We start from the raw sequence: 17,756 nt of genomic DNA, 5'->3' as shown, positions 1-17,756 counted from the left end.
GATTGACTGATCAGCAGTGTTTTCTGTTGTTGTGCTGCAGCAGTTGTGAAGGATTGTATTAATTGATCCTTTAGGGTGCTCTGTGGTGATGCTGTTGTGGTTTACAAGTGGTTTTTTCCTGCAGTCAGTCTGGGTAGCAGCACTGAGGGGAGGCCTCTTGCTGTTGATTGAGAACAAGGGCGTGTGTAGAGGTGCATAGAATGCTTTTAAAATCTTCTTATTCAAAGCCATGTGCAAAAATGGTCATTATTTATATTACTACATGTGTAATTTATGTGACTAAAAATCATTAAACTGGAATCTTGGATTGTTGGCTTAGTCCAGCTTTTACTTAGGGCAGCTTGATGACACAAGTTTGTGTTCTACAGATTGCTGCTGGTTTAACATTTTTGGGATGAAAGCTGTTCCAAGCACCATGCTGCAAGCTGGGGTTTGGTTACAATGGTATTTCCAGTAGCTCTTGACCAAGTGGATGGATTTGGGACATAGGAAATGCAGCCACCTCCTGCAGGTCAGGCTGTGTTCACGTGTGGAGCTCAGGGAATATTCACCCTGCTGCCCACATGTTCCTGCTGCAAGCATTAGGGAAGTGTTAGATGGTTTGCATGTATGGATGGCAAAAAGAGGTTCAATATCCTGCATTTCTGTGGTTGCAGTTGTCTGGGTGTTTGTCCTTGCATTGTGAAATGGCCATTTTCTCTTTTCTTTTTTTCTTTTTCTCCTTGCCCATTAACAGTGTAAGTTTAATTTATTTGAGGTCTTTGAAGAAAACTACATAACTGAAACAAATTATTGTAAGTACACTGCAGCTCTGAAAAAGAGACAGTGCAGCTAATCTGATTAGGTTAAAGCTAATTAAAAGCTACTCGACAGCTTTTAAGATTCTAAATTAGTTTTTTATTCAGCAGTGTGAAAAATGATAATTCTTGATTCTAATGCAGTAGTTGGCTTGTAATACTCCTGGAAATTAGGTCACTTAATAAGGGTCTTCACTCTGATACTCTTTGAAATAAAATAACTTAGTCTAAGTCTACTTCAGGTGTGAGATTTGAAAATGTGAGTGTCCCTCTGTGGCATGGTAAGGTTCCTAAGAAAATTGTTGCCTTTTGGTTTTTATACAGGCTTTGATTCTGACAATTCTTCAGGAGACTTTTCAGAAGCAAATCATAAAGTTCCAGAAATGCTTGATCTAGATCCACACCAAAGCAATAGGACTGGAAAGCATAATGGAGAGACAGAGATACAAGAAAATGGGATTAAGAGACACAGGTAAACACATAGAGCTGCATAGGAGATGAGAGGTGAGCATGTCCTGGCTCATACTTTTTGGGCCATTGCTGTTCTCATGGGAGAGGGTAATTCTCTGGGCTTGGAAAGTCAGTTCATGTGTCAGCTTCCTGTGCCATGTCTGGGGTGATGCTTTGCTTCCCTTAAAAGTTGCTTCAATAGAAAAGAAAATGTCTTGTTGTTTAATGGGCTGATAATGACAGTTGTATTTTTTTTTTCCATTACAGGACATCATTACCTGCCCCAATGTTTTCTAGAAGTGATTTTAGTGTGTGGAGCATATTAAAAAAATGCATTGGACTGGTAAGTTAGCTTGGATGAAGTATCTGTGTTAGGTCTCCTAAGGTCAGCTGATTAATTTTATTGCTTAAACATCAAGGCACAGGATATTGCCTGGTGCATTTTCCTTTTCTTTTGGCTAGGAAACAATTTTAAACTGCAACTCCCAAAATCTCAACATTGATTTCTTAACAGTACTATTTCCATATCTTCTTTAGCTGTTAAAGCATGTGGATTGGCATTTCTGAATCTGTCCTTTAAGAACTAGACTAAAGCCATTAAAATATAGTCAAATATGTTTGATTGACACAATGCTCTCTTACTTGATTTTTTTTTTTATTTTTTACTTAGCAAAATGTGATTTAGGATTTTATTTTATTAATTCATGTCATCTAGGAGATACATTTCTCTCAAAACTCCTTTTGGTGGGATGAATGACCTACCTACTCAAACCTTTTGCTTATACCAAATCAGTTTAAGTTAGTTAATGTTAACATTTTTCTTCCCTTGCCTCTGCCAAGGTGTGAGGAAAATGTTGCATTAACTTCATCTAGTGGCATTCTGCTTTCTGTGAAGTTTTAAGCACTAACATTGGTGCTTTAATGCTCAGCCATGAGTGCAACTTCGTAATTAAACAGCCAGATTTGCTTGGGTGTAGTAAAAGACCTGGGGATTTGGAAATCTCTGTGTGAACTTCATGTCTGTCTTGTATCCACATGGGAAACCAGAAATGGTCTGACACAAATAACAGGTTGCTTAAATAAAGCCACTAAAATCTGTTGGAGCAATTCAAGTACTATTCTTTATGTAACTGTTCCTTTCAAAAAATAATTTGTGGTTGCTGCAGTACAATAGATAGATTGTATGCAAATAAGAATGTGAGGGTTTCCAAGGAGTGTGTGGCACTTCAGTATCAGCACGGAGCTGGTTGAACATTATTGCTGCTACTTAGGGAAATGTTAACCTCTTCTGCTTTACACAGACCACAGCAGAGAAGGTAACATCCTCTATGAATTTATTAAGTTAGCTGGATCAGTGTTTTAAGTTGTTATTTCAGATTGCAAGTAGGGTTGTGCAGTGCTTCCAGCCCCTTTCAGCTGTAGCACTTGGAGGTCTGCTTCAGGCTTGCCAGATATCCTTTGAGAAATACTGTAAATAAACTCACCCACAATTTATTTTCAGAATTGTTGTTGTTAACTTAGTATTGTGTCTAAGAAGTCAACCTGCCCTTTGGTTATGTAGGAGCTGTCCAAGATTACGATGCCCATTGTCTTCAACGAGCCCTTGAGTTTCCTTCAAAGGATAACAGAATATATGGAGCATATATACCTCATCAATAAGGCTTGTAGTCATGCAGATCCTCTGGAAAGAATGCAGGTAAGCACCTCCCCCACCTTCTGGGTAATTCACAAGAAGTTTTTTTCCTCTCAGTCTTTGATTTTAAGACAGTTTCTCACTTGAGTGTATTTCTTTCTCAGGGGCTACTGTAAGGTTGCCCAATTTGTCTGTCTAGATGAGTTTCTTCTTTCATAGTGGCTGTGTCAAAGATTTCTGACACTTAGACCCTCCATGCTGTGCAGAGTTTGAAAGGAAAGTGCCACAACTGACCATGCCCCAGGATCTCCACTCATTTCTTTAACTGTGACTCTTTTTGTGGCTTTATGTGTTGTGAGGATGAAATCCTCGCTTTATGTCACTCTAAATTGGTTTGTTGGCCTCATGATTTTGAAGTTCCTGGATGAAAAATTGTCATGACAGAGACAAATTTACCACTCTTTCCTTCTCCAAAACGGGTTATTACTGGAGTAGGATACAGTACCTGGCTGGGCTCAGAGCAGGGAAGTGAATATGGTGACAGCTGTGTGCATCAGGTTGTGCTGGTGCTGCTCCCAGCTCTGGTTTTACTCAAGTGAAACTGGTGTGTTTATCTTGGCTCCTGTATTTGTGTGGTCCACAGCTCCATTCCCCAGCCTGCAGGAGCTCCTCAGTGTCACCTGAACCTGCTGGCCTGGTTCAAGAAATCTGTGCTAGAAATAGTTCTTACCTGGCTCCAGGGAAGTGAGGCTCTGTTCCCAGTGAGCTGAGGGTGGGGAGCAAAGTTGGGGGGTGGAAAGTAGATTTAAAAAACCAGGCTGATCTTCTAGAATTGGGTGAGGCAGAGTATAATCTGGCAGAATTTACCACAGACATTAATTCCTGTTGGAAATGAGATTCTTAATAAGTGCTTATATTTCCCAACTTCTATGTCATTTATTCTATGGCTTACAAATGTTTTTGCCTTAAGCAATATAAAGCAATTCCTTTTTGGAATAATAAATACTGTAATGTGCAACAAATAAAGTACATTAAACTTAGAGTTTTAATGCACTATTCTCATAACAATGTGTTCTTAATTTGCTTACAGGCTGTAGCTGCTTTTGCAGTTTCTGCTGTAGCTTCTCAGTGGGAGAGAACTGGCAAACCATTTAACCCACTGTTAGGAGAAACCTATGAATTAACCAGGTAGTAATTACTTTAAACTGGGAGCTGGGGCTGTTTGTGTTCTTGAGTTAGCAGACTCTCAAAATGGTTTGGTTGCAGTAAAACACCACTAAAGTATATTTCTGAGTATAGCTAAAATTCTTTTCCTCAAACTATCTCCAAATTTCTGAGAGGTTTTATAAAAGCTAATAATTTTATTTCTAAGTTTAGGCAGAGTATTCTTTGATTTATCTAGAGAAAAATTGGTTCATGTTCTTCCACCAAAGACACTTCCTGAACACACACTATTAATTAATTTAAATAGTGTTTTGTTGATCATGTCAGATAGAGAAATTAGTCTGAAGGATTTTGAGCTTCCTCAAATAAATGGGTGATGTGTCTGCAGTAGAGTAAAGAATTTTCAGTCAGATCTTTTCATGTTGCCCAAAAGGTTTCTTTATTTTCATGAGTTATTTCAGCACAACTTCTTTAGTTGCTTTTCTGGGTAGAAATCTGGTTTGGGGTATAAAAAGAAAGTGTTCAGAGTAGAAATCCTTTCATTTCATTAATTGTAAATGTGTCATGGAACTAGAAAAGGAAAAGTCTCACCTTCAGTTTAATCTAAAAATACCTCACTTTTTTTTAAAGTATCAACTCTTTTCCCTTGCAATATTAAAAATACACTTACTGTTTAATGCTCTTTTTTTGTTGTTGCCAGGGAGGACTTAGGATTTAGGTTTATATCTGAACAAGTCAGCCACCACCCACCTATTAGTGCATTTTATTCTGAAGGCCTCAATAAGGACTTCATATTTCATGGATCAATCTATCCCAAACTAAAATTCTGGGGGAAGAGCATAGAAGCAGAGCCTCGGGGAACAATTACTTTGGAGCTTCTGAAGTGAGTATGAGAAGTAAATAACTTTTTTTACTTATTGTAATAATCCTGTTGGCTTTTCAGAAATGATTACCTAAAAACCCCTTGCTGAAGAAGTTGTAAGAAATGATTTACAAGTTAATTTTCACTGCTTAATTTCAGAGCTCTTTTCTTTCTTGATTTGTGTTATGCTTCCATAGCTGTAGCAATTTGACCCAGTTTTTCCACCATGAAAATTAGCATTTCTCACAAATTGGTTGCTACTGAAAGCTATTCTGTGAATTCATGTAAAATTTAAATATAGAGATAAAATTCTTTACTGGGCTGTCGATGCTCATCTCAATTTTCAGTATTGCTGTTGGTTTTGGTGGTTTGTATGGAAAGAGCTGCATCTCACAATAACTGTTCTGTGTGGTAAGGGAGAAACCTGTCAGGATTGCCACTTCCAGAGAAGGATCAGCTTCTTACTAAAATCAAGAATGGCTCTCCAGATTGCTCCCAGGCTTGTCTCTCATAAATTATGTGATGTCCCACGAGTTTGTGTCCCGGTGGCACAAAGACTCTGGAGCTTTCCCAAGTGGGACATGAGGATGCACTAGAACAGTTGCAAATAAAGTATTCTGCATTTGGTGCTTTTATAAAAACCCTTCTGAGGCCTAATTCTGAGATGCTTTTGAAATGCTGACTTAAGAAAGTTCTAGATACTTGGTTTCAATAAAGAACCAACTTGTCTCCCATAGCAAGCATTGACTTTTCGTGTACATGCTTTTGAAAGTGGTTTAATTTTTCAGCTGTTGGTATCTAATATTCCAAAGTATGGAATATGAACTGGTCTTGGAGATAAATGGTGATGGAAATAAAGGAAATTTCATCTGAATGTAGAAGGAACTGTGAATGTTAGGGCAGAATGCAGGTGTTACCACAATAATGTTTGTTCCTCGAGAGCCTTTCTTTAGAAGACTGTTAAAATTCTTCCTGAGTCTAATCAAGGCTGGGATTTAAACTGGAATATAAACAGTTAAAGCATTTATTTTAAATAATTGCTTCAAGTTAGCAGCAAAAGTTGGAATCAAATGTTGAGCCTCTCAGTGTTGTGATTCAGACCGCTCTGTTGCTTTGAGGAGTCTGAGAACTGCTCAAGGCTTGAGGGAACAAGGAGCTGTTTGGGAAGCAAAGCTGTGAGTCAGTATTAAATTGTGCCTTTATGTTAACCATGACTATTTTTCAGAGCATTAGAAGACACTTTTCTCTCACTTCTCCAGCACAAAATGTGCTTCAATTCATCAGCCCTAACCATAAGTGCCTTGTGTTGTGTTTTGGTTTATGCTGTAAAGCTTCTGGTGTCAGAATAGTTCAAGAATAAAACTATATTTAATGGCTGGGGGATGAATTTGAGGGATTCTGGTATTTTTTCCCCCAGCTGAAGAGTAGTCATTGTTCTAAAGACTCCTTGAATAAAGGAGCTGTGGGAAATAGTGAGACTTCAATGATCTGTTATTTCTCTGCACTGGAAAATGACAGATGGGTTGGAAACATTACATTGGAGTGTTCTCTCCATACCCACTGGAAGTAGAAGCACAAGGCACTTTTTACACAGGACACTGCTTTTTCTGTATTTTCTGTTAAAACAGAGTTTACAAGCTTTTCTAAGATGGGCTGATTGCCTACCAGGTAACTTCAGTATTTCCCTTACCAGCATGGAAAGATGAGTGAATTTTGACTCTGCTAGTGGCAGTAGGAATCCTGTTGTGTAACTTTTTGATCATTTTTGGAATAATGGCTTTTAAGGATTTAGAATCTGTTAACTCACCTTAAAAGCTTTTCACAAAAAAATAAACCAAAAATAAAATCAAGTGGGTAATCAATTCTAGGATCTTTCCTTCTCAGTAGATCTTTGGGGAAAGGATGGAACTGAGTAGTGAACTGAATTTTAAAAGGTATGTTTGTGGAGCTTGCAGTAGTGCTCTTGTGTCCCACTGGTGTTAAACAATCAACTGAAAAAAAGCAAAAACCACTCACACCCCCAAAATTACCTTTAGTGGCACTGGAACAGGCCTCAAATACTGTTAAGAAAACTTGTGGCATGCTTCTGGAAGCCACTTAGGCAATTTACTGCTGCTTCAGCAATTGAGTAGAAGACACAGTGAGGCATTAGTTTATTAGTCTGGTTCTCCTGCAAATACTATGTTTTATCACTTAAAAAATGCAAATGAAAAATATTAATTCCTGGCCTGCTCTTTATGTTGGGCTGAAATTTGTAATCCAGAGCACACCAGCTGTAAAACATAAGAGAGAAGAATAAGGGCAATATCAATTTATTAACTTGCACTAATGCTTGGATACAACACATTGTTGACTTGTAAAGAAAAGTCTGTTTCTCTTCTGTTTTGAAGCTGAGTGCTGGCTTTTCAGAGGAATGCTAAATATTTTACCCTGCCATGAACAGAATTGAAAACAGGCTTCCATCTCATGCTCAAGAAAATGATTTCTTTCTCTTATTTCCTTGACAGGCACAATGAAGCTTACACATGGACAAATCCAACCTGTTGTGTACATAATGTAATTATTGGTAAACTGTGGTTAGAACAGTATGGAGTGGTAGAAATTGTAAATCACAGGTAATGTTGATCATGAACCTGGGGGCTGTAGAGGTTCTTGTGGTCATTTGTGTTACAGAGCAGATTTTGGTTTTTGTCTCCTGACAAATGCAAACTCTCCCTAGGTCTGGGCTTGCTGTCATAATATTATTAATGAAAAGGCACAAAGCCAGATGGCTTATGGAGAGCAAAGGTTTTACATTTGTGAGTTACCCATCCAAATTCAGCCCCTTTGCCAGAGAACAGAAATTAAATTTAACTCCAGAACCATTAAATGGAATAATTGCCAGAGGCAGATTGGACCTCCATGGTGTTGATTGTGATTTGTCAGTTTTTTTAGTTTAGATAATGGAGAATATCTTAAATTAAGGGCACAGCACAGAAAAATGTCTGCAGAGTTGGGAAATGTGAACTTAGAGAGTGTCAACTGCTCTGCCAGCTGTCTGTGTGAAAGCTTTCTACTTATATAAAATAAATTACTTTCTAAATGATGAGGGAAAGAAGTTTGTGAGGGTTACTCCTGCACACATTGCTCTGTCAATAAATGAGAGCATCAATCCAAGAAGCTGCTGTTTGATACTTCTCATAGCATCAAATCTGTAATCCTGTCTCCTGTACTTGCACAAAATTTGTTAGTTCTGTGGAATTTTGAAATTTGTGTGCCATTTTTAATGCCCTGGTCAGATAAAAATAACCATAGTTAAATAAAAATAATTGTGTATGTATATGTAACAAACCAGCAGTTAACTGTAACTATATTTAAAAAGCCAAATAAGGTAAAATAAATGTTCTGGTGTATTTAGGGGCTTACTTCTCTAAACATGTGCTTATTTCCTCCACAGTACTGGAGATAAATGTGTCCTTAATTTTAAACCATGTGGACTGTTTGGGAAAGAGCTTCACAGAGTAGAGGGATACATCCAGGACAAGCAGTAAGTGATAAAACCCTCTTGGTCTCTCTGTTTTTGAACACTGGAGCATTTCTTTTACTGGTGTAGAGACCACAGTGATGTGACTTTAAAGTGCTGGTAATGTACTTTGTAACTCATTTTGTTCTCTGTGCCAGAATTAAACCCCATGATTCCAGGATGATAATTTTTAAGCATTATTAGAAAAACTCTCTAGTCCAGGTTTTGGAAATAAAGGGAAAATGCAGAGTAGGTGCAAATGATTTGCTATTGGTCATAATTCCAGTCTTCAGTTTAAAAGAATGAAAATGTGGTTGCTATAAGTTTTTAATTAACCCAAACCTGTTTTGTGACTCTGAGTCTCTGTATTATAATTGGCTTTGATGTACCCACGTTCATTTAACAGTGGCAAAAGCATGTGACTGTCATGAGGATCTGTTCTGGAGGGCTGGAATGAGCTGTGAAACCTTTACTTTGCCTATCAAACATCTGTGTTTTCTAAGAATCCCCCATTCTGTGATTCTGTGAAATCTGCAAATAGAAACATAAAATACAGTGAAGTAAGGAGCTGAGTATTTAATATAGATCAGAATCTGCAAGGCTTGGCTTAGCAGGCTCAATCAGAAGGAAGAGCTCAGTGTCCTTTGCTCTCTCTGCAGCAGGAAGAAGCTGTGTGTGATCTATGGCAAGTGGACAGAATGTTTGTGGAGCACTGATCCCACCACATACGAGACCTACAAAAAGAGTGAGAAGAGAGGTGGTGAGCAGAAGAAGAAGTCGGTAAGGTGAAGGATTCTTTAGGGAGGAAAAGATTCTGAAATGCCAGAAATAAAATCAAAACATTTTATTTGGGTGAATGAAGGATAAAAGCTGGCATTTGGTGGGGGTTGGATGGGGCAGTGAGAAGGCACCTGGCACTTGGAGTTTGCAGGATGTAGTGTGAGCTGCTGGCATGGAAGGAACTCGTAGGAATGGTGTCTGCTAGAGATTTGTCAAAGAGAAATCATCAAATATCAACCCCCAAGCTGATGTTTTCCAGTCCTTGAATAAGGAAGATGGCTCTACTGCCAACCCCAGCAGTAAAAATACTAGGATCTGAGCAGTAAAAACAATCACAATTTTGTTTAAGTCAGATATGCTTTTTGGTGATGTAGGAAATCTTTACAACAAAGAGGTCTGGAAACATGCAGGGTTTTTACTCCATGTGTAAGCAGTGTCAGATAAGTTGCTGCCAAAACCCCAGTGTCACATGGAAAATGGGAAATATTGTATGGTGCAGCAGAGAACTGTGAGTTTTCTTATATCAACAGTTACTCATTGAAAATGAAAAGTTAAACAGAAGCTAATCACTCTTGATGTTAAGAGGCTCAAACTTTAAAAGTATTCACATCAGAAGAATCTAGAGCAACAACAGGCCTTGCTTTTGGCTCTGGATTCCATCATGGTACAGGCTTATACTTTGACTCTTTTTAAAAAAATAATAAGGTTCTGTTCATCTTAAGAAAATCAACTCTTTCTTTCCTTCCTTCCTGTTGAGACTATATTTAGATGGAGAACTGTCTAACAGTAAACCAGATGTTGACATGGAAAGTAGCCTAGAAGTGACTTTTTAAATAATGAATACTCAAACCAAATTATTGAAATTAGACTCTTAACCATATGGAGCTGTTTTCTAGTATATAAAACAGGCCCTGTTTAACCTAGTAGGGTATTTTTGATTGAAACAAATGAACCATGTCAGAGAAGGCAGAAAGAAAATAGAAAGGGGGTGGGAGTGAGGAAAACTGTTACTGTCACTCCAGGATGTTATTGCCTCAAACTTCCCTTCTGGTAGGTGTGGTTTTAAATGGGTTCTCATGGTGAAATCCTCTAAAACTCCACAATGCTGCTGTCTGTGTCCTGCAGCAGTCAGATTGTCTCAGATTCTGAGAGCAGCCTCCTGAACCACTGGAGTTTTCTACGTGCAGCACAGCAGTGCAGCTGGTAACAAAGGAACTTTGAAGGAAACTCACTGTATTCATAAACTTAAGGGACACAGTCTTCACAGTGAGAAAACTGGCAGTGATAATTGTGATTGGAGTCTGGATCAGACTGAAACAAGGGCCTGTCTTCTTTTAACCACACATCCAAATGTTTTGGAAATATCCAAAAACAGGTGTGCCCTATTTATGACTCAAGAACTAACTTGGGGACTGGTTTAAATTTCAGTCTCTTCTCAAATGCACTTGAAGAAATAATTGTCATATGAGGTTAAAATAACCTATGGCATAGGATAGAAGGAAAGCTGGAGAAAACACTTCTGAAAGACATTAATTTACTATTATTACTATTACTGATTTTTTTTAAACAGATATCTAAGTTTTACTGAAGTCTTGGGAGACTATTCAGGGATATCAGGAGCAAGATATGATAAAAATGAGAGGGACTGTATGCATAATGAGAAAAAGCAAACAGGGGGAAGAGGCAGGAGTACAGGAGTGTCTCAAAAGTGAACAGATTCTTCAGAATCCTAGATGAAATCCAATGTTCCTTTGTTCCTCTGCCAAATGTTATCTCTGTTTCAGAGTGAAGAAGATATTAAATCTGAAAATGATGAGGCTGATGATATGCCAGAGGTTCAAGACACGGTACAGTTCATACCAGGCAGTAAATTGCTTTGGAGAATAAACTGTAGGCCACCAAACTCATCACAGGTAACTCTTCCAATCAGCCTGTGCCTTGCTCTTTCTGGTGACTTATTCAGGGGAGCACCAGTAATGGTCCAGGGAGCCTTGTTGCAGTGTCACTCCTTGGCAAAGGACCAGGCTCTGGTGCTTCTTGCTGCACTGAAATTACACTCCAGCAAGCTCTGCTTCAGTCCTGTGCTGAAAGCAGCCCTGCAGTGCCTGAGCTGGCACAGGGAATGCAGGCTCCAAGTGCAGCTGGCAATCTGGAGACTGAGGTGAACCTGTCTGGGAGATCTTTGCACTGAGAGTGGCTAAAATATGGATACACATTCCCTTCTGCTGGCCCTGCTGTTCCAAGACAAGCTGCTACAGGGTGCAGTAAATGAGCAGCTGGATATTCATTTCCATAGTTTCAACAAGACTTTTCGGTCTTTTAGGTGTGGGTGGTTTTGTTTTGTTCTGCTTTTTCCTAAAAATCATGATGTTAAATATCAATATTGTAAAAAATCTGTCTTATTCCTCACAAGCAAAGACTGCTTAGAAAATGAAAGCTATGATTTCTATCCCCATCTGCCCTTTCTTGTTCCTTCCCTCCAACAAAAAAGTCCAGCTGGTATTGTAGGAAGCTAACCTTGCCTTCAGGGCAGCCAGCAGGGGTTTGACTCAGCAATTTCTCTTGGAAGTTTTGTTGTACCCATTCATTGTAGGAAACCCAGCACTGCTTTGCTGGAATAACTTTTGTGTTCTCTTTCATTTGCTTTTCAGATGTACAATTTCACCAGTTTTGCTGTGAGCCTCAACGAGCTGGAAAAGGGCATGGAAGCGATATTGGCTCCCACGGACTGCCGGCTACGTCCGGATATCAGGAACATGGAGAACGGGAACATGGGTATGTGTTTGCTGCAGGAAATACTTGCACATGAGTAAGTTTTGGGGGGGATGGCTGAAGGGAGGTTGATGCAGGAAACAGTCTTCAGTTTCTCATTCCCAGAGCAGCCTTAGCTCTTTTTCATCCTGTGCACTGAACATGCTTCTGAACAGTGTTTGATGTCTGTTTTCTCCCAGAAAAGCCTGGGAGAGCAGATGCATCCCAGGTAGATCCCAGGGCTGCTATCCTGTGTTAGGATGTGTTTGCATGTTTGTTAACTTGGGAGGAGCTGCAGATGTGCTCCACTTGCTCTGGAGTTTGTCTGGACAGACATGTGTTGAGCAGACGTGCTCTGGTGTTTGTCAGAGGAAACACATGGGCAAATAGTGAAAAAACCCACTCTCTCTGTTATGCCTAATCTGAGTTCTTCCCTGCTGTCTCAGTGCAGTGTTTCTGAGAGAGAAAACACCAGCATTTCAGTTTCAGCTCTGTTTGTGGCAGCAATTTTTCTGAAATGAGTTTTAGGTTTTTGTTGCTAAAGATGGTGTACAAATGCTTTCTTGTGCTTGAATGAATTCTGTTTCATTTCTCTGGTTTTTCTGTGTTTTCTGCATTTTTGTTTCTTTTTTGCTAAATTACCAATTTCTCTTGAAACATTGGCTAGATGTGGCAAGCAAAGAGAAAGAGAGACTAGAAGAGAAACAAAGAGCTGCTCGCAAGGAACGTGCAAAGGACGAGGTGGAGTGGCACACACGGTAAGGAGCAAGGAAGGAGGAGTTTGTTTTAGCTTGGAACAGTTGGGGACACTGCTTGAATTGTTTTTATTCAGGACAGCACATGTCTGATTGCTTCCATGACAGCACAATTTGTAGTGTCATGCAGAGCATTGATAGGTCAACAATTAAGTATATAGCTGGAAGCCAAAATTGCTGATAAGTCTGTCCTGGACAAATTATCTAATAATAAATGCTGAAACCTGTCATAATCAACTACTGTGGTAATGCTGGGTTATTTTTTTTTTAACCTACAGAGGTCATGTTTTTGTTAGAATGAGTGTTAAAATGTTAAATGTCATCTCTCCTTCAATCAATTCCTGTCCAGCTTTTTTGGAAGTTGAGCAAGACATCGTGGCCCTCTAGGGTCTTTTATTTTCACACTCTTTGGATTTCTTGGCTTGGATACTAAAGAAATTGCTTTTTTGATTGCATATTCAAGTGATTTCTGAGTCACAGAGTGCATCAGGGAATGATGTGTGATTTGGCTGCTGCTCCCACAGGGTGCTTTTCACAGCTGCCAGTGCTGTGCAGTCAAGTGTGTCCTCATGGCCAGTCACTGCAGTTGTTTCCTTCAAAGGAAAGAACTTTGGGATGCTCCATGATTTTATGAAATTCAGAAGAGAAAGCATTATTTTCCCAAAGCCTGGAGGAGTAGCTACAGATTAGTTCCAGTTAATGCCTTGAACAATCTCTTCCAGAGATACAAAATTGGTTTTGGTTAATGTGGTTAAAAAGTGAGCAGCTGTTGATGTTCTGTGCAGGGCACAGCTCAATAGAACAGAAACTGTTTCCTTTTGGGACAAATTTCCAAAAATGATTGTGTAACTGACTTGGCCTTCTTTTGAAGTAAAAATTAATATATATAATCTAGAGTTTCAATGTTATTTTTACTTGGAATAGGACAGCAATTTTAAAATCCATTTAATACTCCTTGACTTTATGCTAAAATAAAAGGTGCTCTACAAGGTGGTGATAATTGTGTAGGAAGTTCAGTGATTTTCATGTTCAGACTATTTGCTGAGAATTTTTTTTTATAAGAAATACCAGCATATTTTTAGAATGTTTTGTGACAGAAGCAACACCCGGGTTTTTTTCCCTGTTAATAACTGTTCATTCTGATTGCATTTTTCTTTTATTGTTTCTCTTTCTTTTTTGTGTTACAGATGGTTTCATCAAGGCACTAACCCATACACTGGGACTCCAGATTGGCTGTACTCAGGTGGTTATTTTGATAGAAATTTCTCAGACTGTCCAGACATATACTGAAATTCCAGAACCAATTGCTCATTTCATCCGGACATCTAGTCACTAGATTTCATTCCAAGCCAGTTACTCTGGTTTTGTTGATAGCAAAAACCAGCTTTTCTAAGTAAATTTTAACAGAAATTCTGTCAGTCAACAATCAATGATTTAATTATCACTAATGTTGGATTGCCAAATATTTAAATACTGTTGTGCTCATTCCATAAAGCTGTACCTGAAATCAAGTTTTCACTAATTTTCAGAGGGACCTTTGGTTCTCCATTTCCTCCCCTAGTTTCTCTGGCAGGAGGATACGCTGTATCTGTAGAGCACATAACATCCTTGAAAACTACTTAACTTCAATAAAATAGAGATAATATCCTTGTTACTTAGTACAATAGCGAAGAAGCTGAAGTTTTTGGCACTCCCAGCAGGGATGAAAAGCCAATATGGTACCAAGAGGATCCTGTCACACTCCCTGTACTGTATGTAGCATTCCCCAGGGACGGGAGCTCCCAGCCCTGCTCTCAACAATTCCATAACTGAGAACTCGGGACACAGAACCCAGCCCGAGCCTCTCTCACTGTAGTTGTCTGTTACAGAGTCTTCACAACTTTGGGACACTGTGAGCATTAAACTGTATACCTGTGATAAATCCCTTAGAGCATACGTTAGAAGGGAAGGGCACACCCAAAATGTGCTTTTCCTGAGGACAAATGCTGTTCTTACCATAGGAGAAGCTTTGGAAGCAATAGCAGGAATGTCGAGGTGGTTCCAATGTACAATATATCGCTTGCTACCACTCGGAGGCTTAACTCTTCTGCACTACCTTTGGCAGCTTTGGCACTGTGTATGCTTCTAGACTAAACTTTCCTTTGGAAGCACTTCCGTGTGTGTATCCACACAGGTTCATGTTTTGGGCAAGTTTTGGTTTGCATGTTTCTCATTATTAGGTCATGTCTGTTTTGTATGTTGTGATAAAGCAGAATCAATTTAAAGCTTTGGCAGAGTTATACCTATTACAAGTTTCCTGTGAGCACGTGATATCAAAAAGTGGGATTTTTTTTTTTGTTCCACATCAAGCCATTGAAGCCATATAATACTGGAAATAATCAATTACTGAACTGATGCATTAATTTTCTTTCAAGTGGTACGCTTCAGGGGCCAGGGTGGGGAGAGAAGCTTAAAAAATTAGGTCCAGTAATTAAAACTAATTGTAATATTGCTGCTTCTTTTATGAAATTTTTAATTGAGTAACCATTGAAAATGGAGAGTGGCTGTGCTGCTGTGAAGTTTACAGTAATTTAGAAATTGTTGGTGTTAAGTGCCAGCAGCATGAAGAGTTCAAGAAAGAACTGGTCTGATTTGTGTCCAAAACATCTGTGATTTCATCCAGAAAGTAGATTTTTGAAGTGTTTCTCTCTCAGCCACAGGATGAAAAAGCAGAAGAAAATTAGCATATTCATAGAGAAATTCTTCTATCAAATCCTGTGTAGAACAATTAGATTACATTTCTGGGAAATTTAGTTGTCTTCATTGGAAAAATAAGAGAAGCTGTAAAACTTCAAGGCAGTAAGAAAGGGAACAATCTGAATCTTTTTTATGGCAACTTGATTCTATTGCCAAAATTTGTACCTTGTGTTGATGGAAGTCCTCAGAACTTGAGCTGGACTTACTGGCACAGTGGGGTTTGTGTTTGTTCCTAGTGCGGGCACAGACACTTCTGAAAAGACACTGCTGATCCACATGGAACAGCATAAAAATAGTTTTGATAAAAACCTGAGCTTTAACGACAGTGTCAGGCACTGTTAACCCCTTTCCAAACCCGCTACACGTGTGCCATAGGGAATTTTTTGTTAGGTGAGGATTAAAAGGAATCACATGTTAGACCAGTGGGAGTTTAAAACTTGCTTTAATTACATAGTATGTTCAATGCTGGAGTGATGTTTTTAAAACAAAGCATATAAATAGAAATTGCCTGAATGGAAAAAAACTGTACAGATGTTCTGTTTCTAAGAGGAGGTGTACAGGTTAGCATCCCTTTTGTCTAAGCCAGGATTTAAATTCAAAGAACTAAAGCCTTGTCATTATGTGAAAGCATGAAACAATTGTACCAACACGTTTAATCCAAACTTCAGTATAGAATCTTCATGGGATATAAAAAGAAACCAGGAACATTTCCAATGTAAGAACACTTCATTAGTTACATCTTCACCCCCGTCTCCCCTTCCTTTAGTCTGAGGTTTTCAGTAAAATTTCAGATTAGTTCCAAACCCATTTTTCTAATTTATTGCTGTTCATTGGCAACACTTTCAGAACCCTTTCCTTGTGCTGCCCACACTGCTCTGCTTGGCCAGCCAAGCATTCCTAATGCTCTCAAAGTCCAAAAGTTTTTATTTTCGATGCAGATCTCGCCTCAGTAGTTTACGTGTCAAAACATTTAATAACTTTGCACCTTTTGAAAGAATGTCACTTTTATAACTTGATTAAACACTGTATATAAGATAACTGTGTTAGTATATGTTATTACAGCTACATAGAAAAACCAGCTAGAAAGAAATTATAATAAATACTTAATAAATACCCTTTGGGCCTCTGGATGGTGACAGAGATTTTTGTGGACAAATGGGGGTGGAGGGAGGACTCTGGCTGTGCTCAGCCAGCTCTGGGGCTGTACTTGTGATTGCATTGTGATGTTCACTGGCCAGAGATGACTTAAATTGAAGCTTTGGGGAGCTGCAGCTGTGGGTGGAGGTGTGCAGCTGTGGTGGGCTCTGTTCCTCAGCACCTTTGCCCTGCAGTCCGTGGGGTGATGCGGGTGCAGGACAGCGAGGGCTGCGCGGTGCCGGATCCGAAACCTGCGGCTGCCAGGAATTGGCAGCGGGAAGAGCCCTGGGAGTGCTCCCAGCACTGAGACATCACCTTGCTGTGGTGAGGGAGAGACCCGCTGTGAGCTGGAGCTGGGCAGAGAGTGAAATTCTGGTAAAAAAATGTTATAAATGTCAAAGTTCACTTGGTAGTTGCTGTACAGCATTTGTATCTAGGAGGTAATGTCCTGCTGTAAATGGGGGACAGCTTTTCACACATCCAGCATTTATAGAACTCCTGTCACCCGGATTAATGGGGACAGGAACCATCACTCAGAGAGAAGAGAACTAATGAGAACTATTTATTCTTGTTTAATAATTAAAAACAATTTCCCAGTAAATTTTTTCGTCCAAAACCGCTTTTCAAGAACAAACGCAAGACTCTTCACCCAGCGCTGCTGTTGCTAACACACCTGTGTTGGCCAGGCCCCACACCGCCGGCTCTTTGAAAACACCTGCGATTTGGGTCAGGGACGCAGTACTGAAATAATGAGGCAAGCCGGGCTTTGGCCATGGGCCCTGCGGAAGGATTTATTTTTTGCAGCCATTCCCTGCTCATGCCGGGACTAAAGGTGTTGTTGGAGACGCGCTGGCCCCGGGCTGTGCTTGGCTGAGGGATGGGATGGGGGCGAGGGGGGAGCGCCGCCATGTTCCGTGACACAGCAGGGGCGCCTCGCCCCGCCCCTTTTGATTGACAGCCGCACCAGCCAATAGCGCGGAGCGGCGGCGGCGCGCGCCCCGCTCGGGGCGGGGTTCCGGCGCGCGGGGCAGGAAGAGCTGAGGCGGCGGCGGCGGAGGAGGAGGAGGAGGAGGAGGAAGCTGAAGGTACCGGTCGGGACCCGCCGCGGCACCCCCGGGACCGTGCGCCCTGCGGCGGCCGGGCTGGGGATCTCCTCCCGGGGGAAGCCGGGGGGAAGGCGGCACGGCGG

At 40.1% G+C, this 17,756-nt stretch overlaps 2 protein-coding genes across 6 annotated transcripts in view; both read left to right on the top strand.

Annotated features, from left to right (window-relative positions):
* The window catches only part of OSBPL2 (oxysterol binding protein like 2), a 33,553-nt gene extending 16,993 nt beyond the window's left edge, over window positions 1-16,560 (top strand). For all 4 annotated transcript variants that reach the window (XM_015647729.2, XM_015647728.2, XM_015647726.2 and 1 more), the window contains 12 exons: window positions 1,122-1,269; window positions 1,515-1,590; window positions 2,809-2,943; window positions 3,971-4,068; window positions 4,745-4,927; window positions 7,414-7,521; window positions 8,343-8,432; window positions 9,068-9,188; window positions 10,973-11,101; window positions 11,840-11,963; window positions 12,607-12,697; window positions 13,882-16,560. In XM_015647729.2, the coding sequence (XP_015503215.1) occupies window positions 1,122-1,269; window positions 1,515-1,590; window positions 2,809-2,943; window positions 3,971-4,068; window positions 4,745-4,927; window positions 7,414-7,521; window positions 8,343-8,432; window positions 9,068-9,188; window positions 10,973-11,101; window positions 11,840-11,963; window positions 12,607-12,697; window positions 13,882-13,984 (1,406 nt within the window). In that variant the 3' untranslated portion in view covers window positions 13,985-16,560. The remainder of the gene's footprint in view (window positions 1-1,121; window positions 1,270-1,514; window positions 1,591-2,808; window positions 2,944-3,970; window positions 4,069-4,744; window positions 4,928-7,413; window positions 7,522-8,342; window positions 8,433-9,067; window positions 9,189-10,972; window positions 11,102-11,839; window positions 11,964-12,606; window positions 12,698-13,881) is intronic.
* A 1,038-nt stretch (window positions 16,561-17,598) lies between these two features.
* The window catches only part of ADRM1 (adhesion regulating molecule 1), a 6,812-nt gene continuing 6,654 nt past the window's right edge, over window positions 17,599-17,756 (top strand). The window contains exon 1 of one of the 2 annotated variants that reach the window (XM_015647573.3): window positions 17,599-17,652. The gene's annotated coding sequence lies outside the window, so the exon portion shown is untranslated. The remainder of the gene's footprint in view (window positions 17,653-17,756) is intronic. The other variant, XM_015647574.3, reaches the window with a different exon arrangement.

Source organism: Parus major, chromosome 20, assembly GCF_001522545.3.
Source record: "Parus major isolate Abel chromosome 20, Parus_major1.1, whole genome shotgun sequence".
Lineage (NCBI taxonomy): Eukaryota > Metazoa > Chordata > Aves > Passeriformes > Paridae > Parus > Parus major.
Note: the sequence above shows the minus strand (reverse complement) of the source record. Positions and strands in the feature narration are given on the sequence as shown.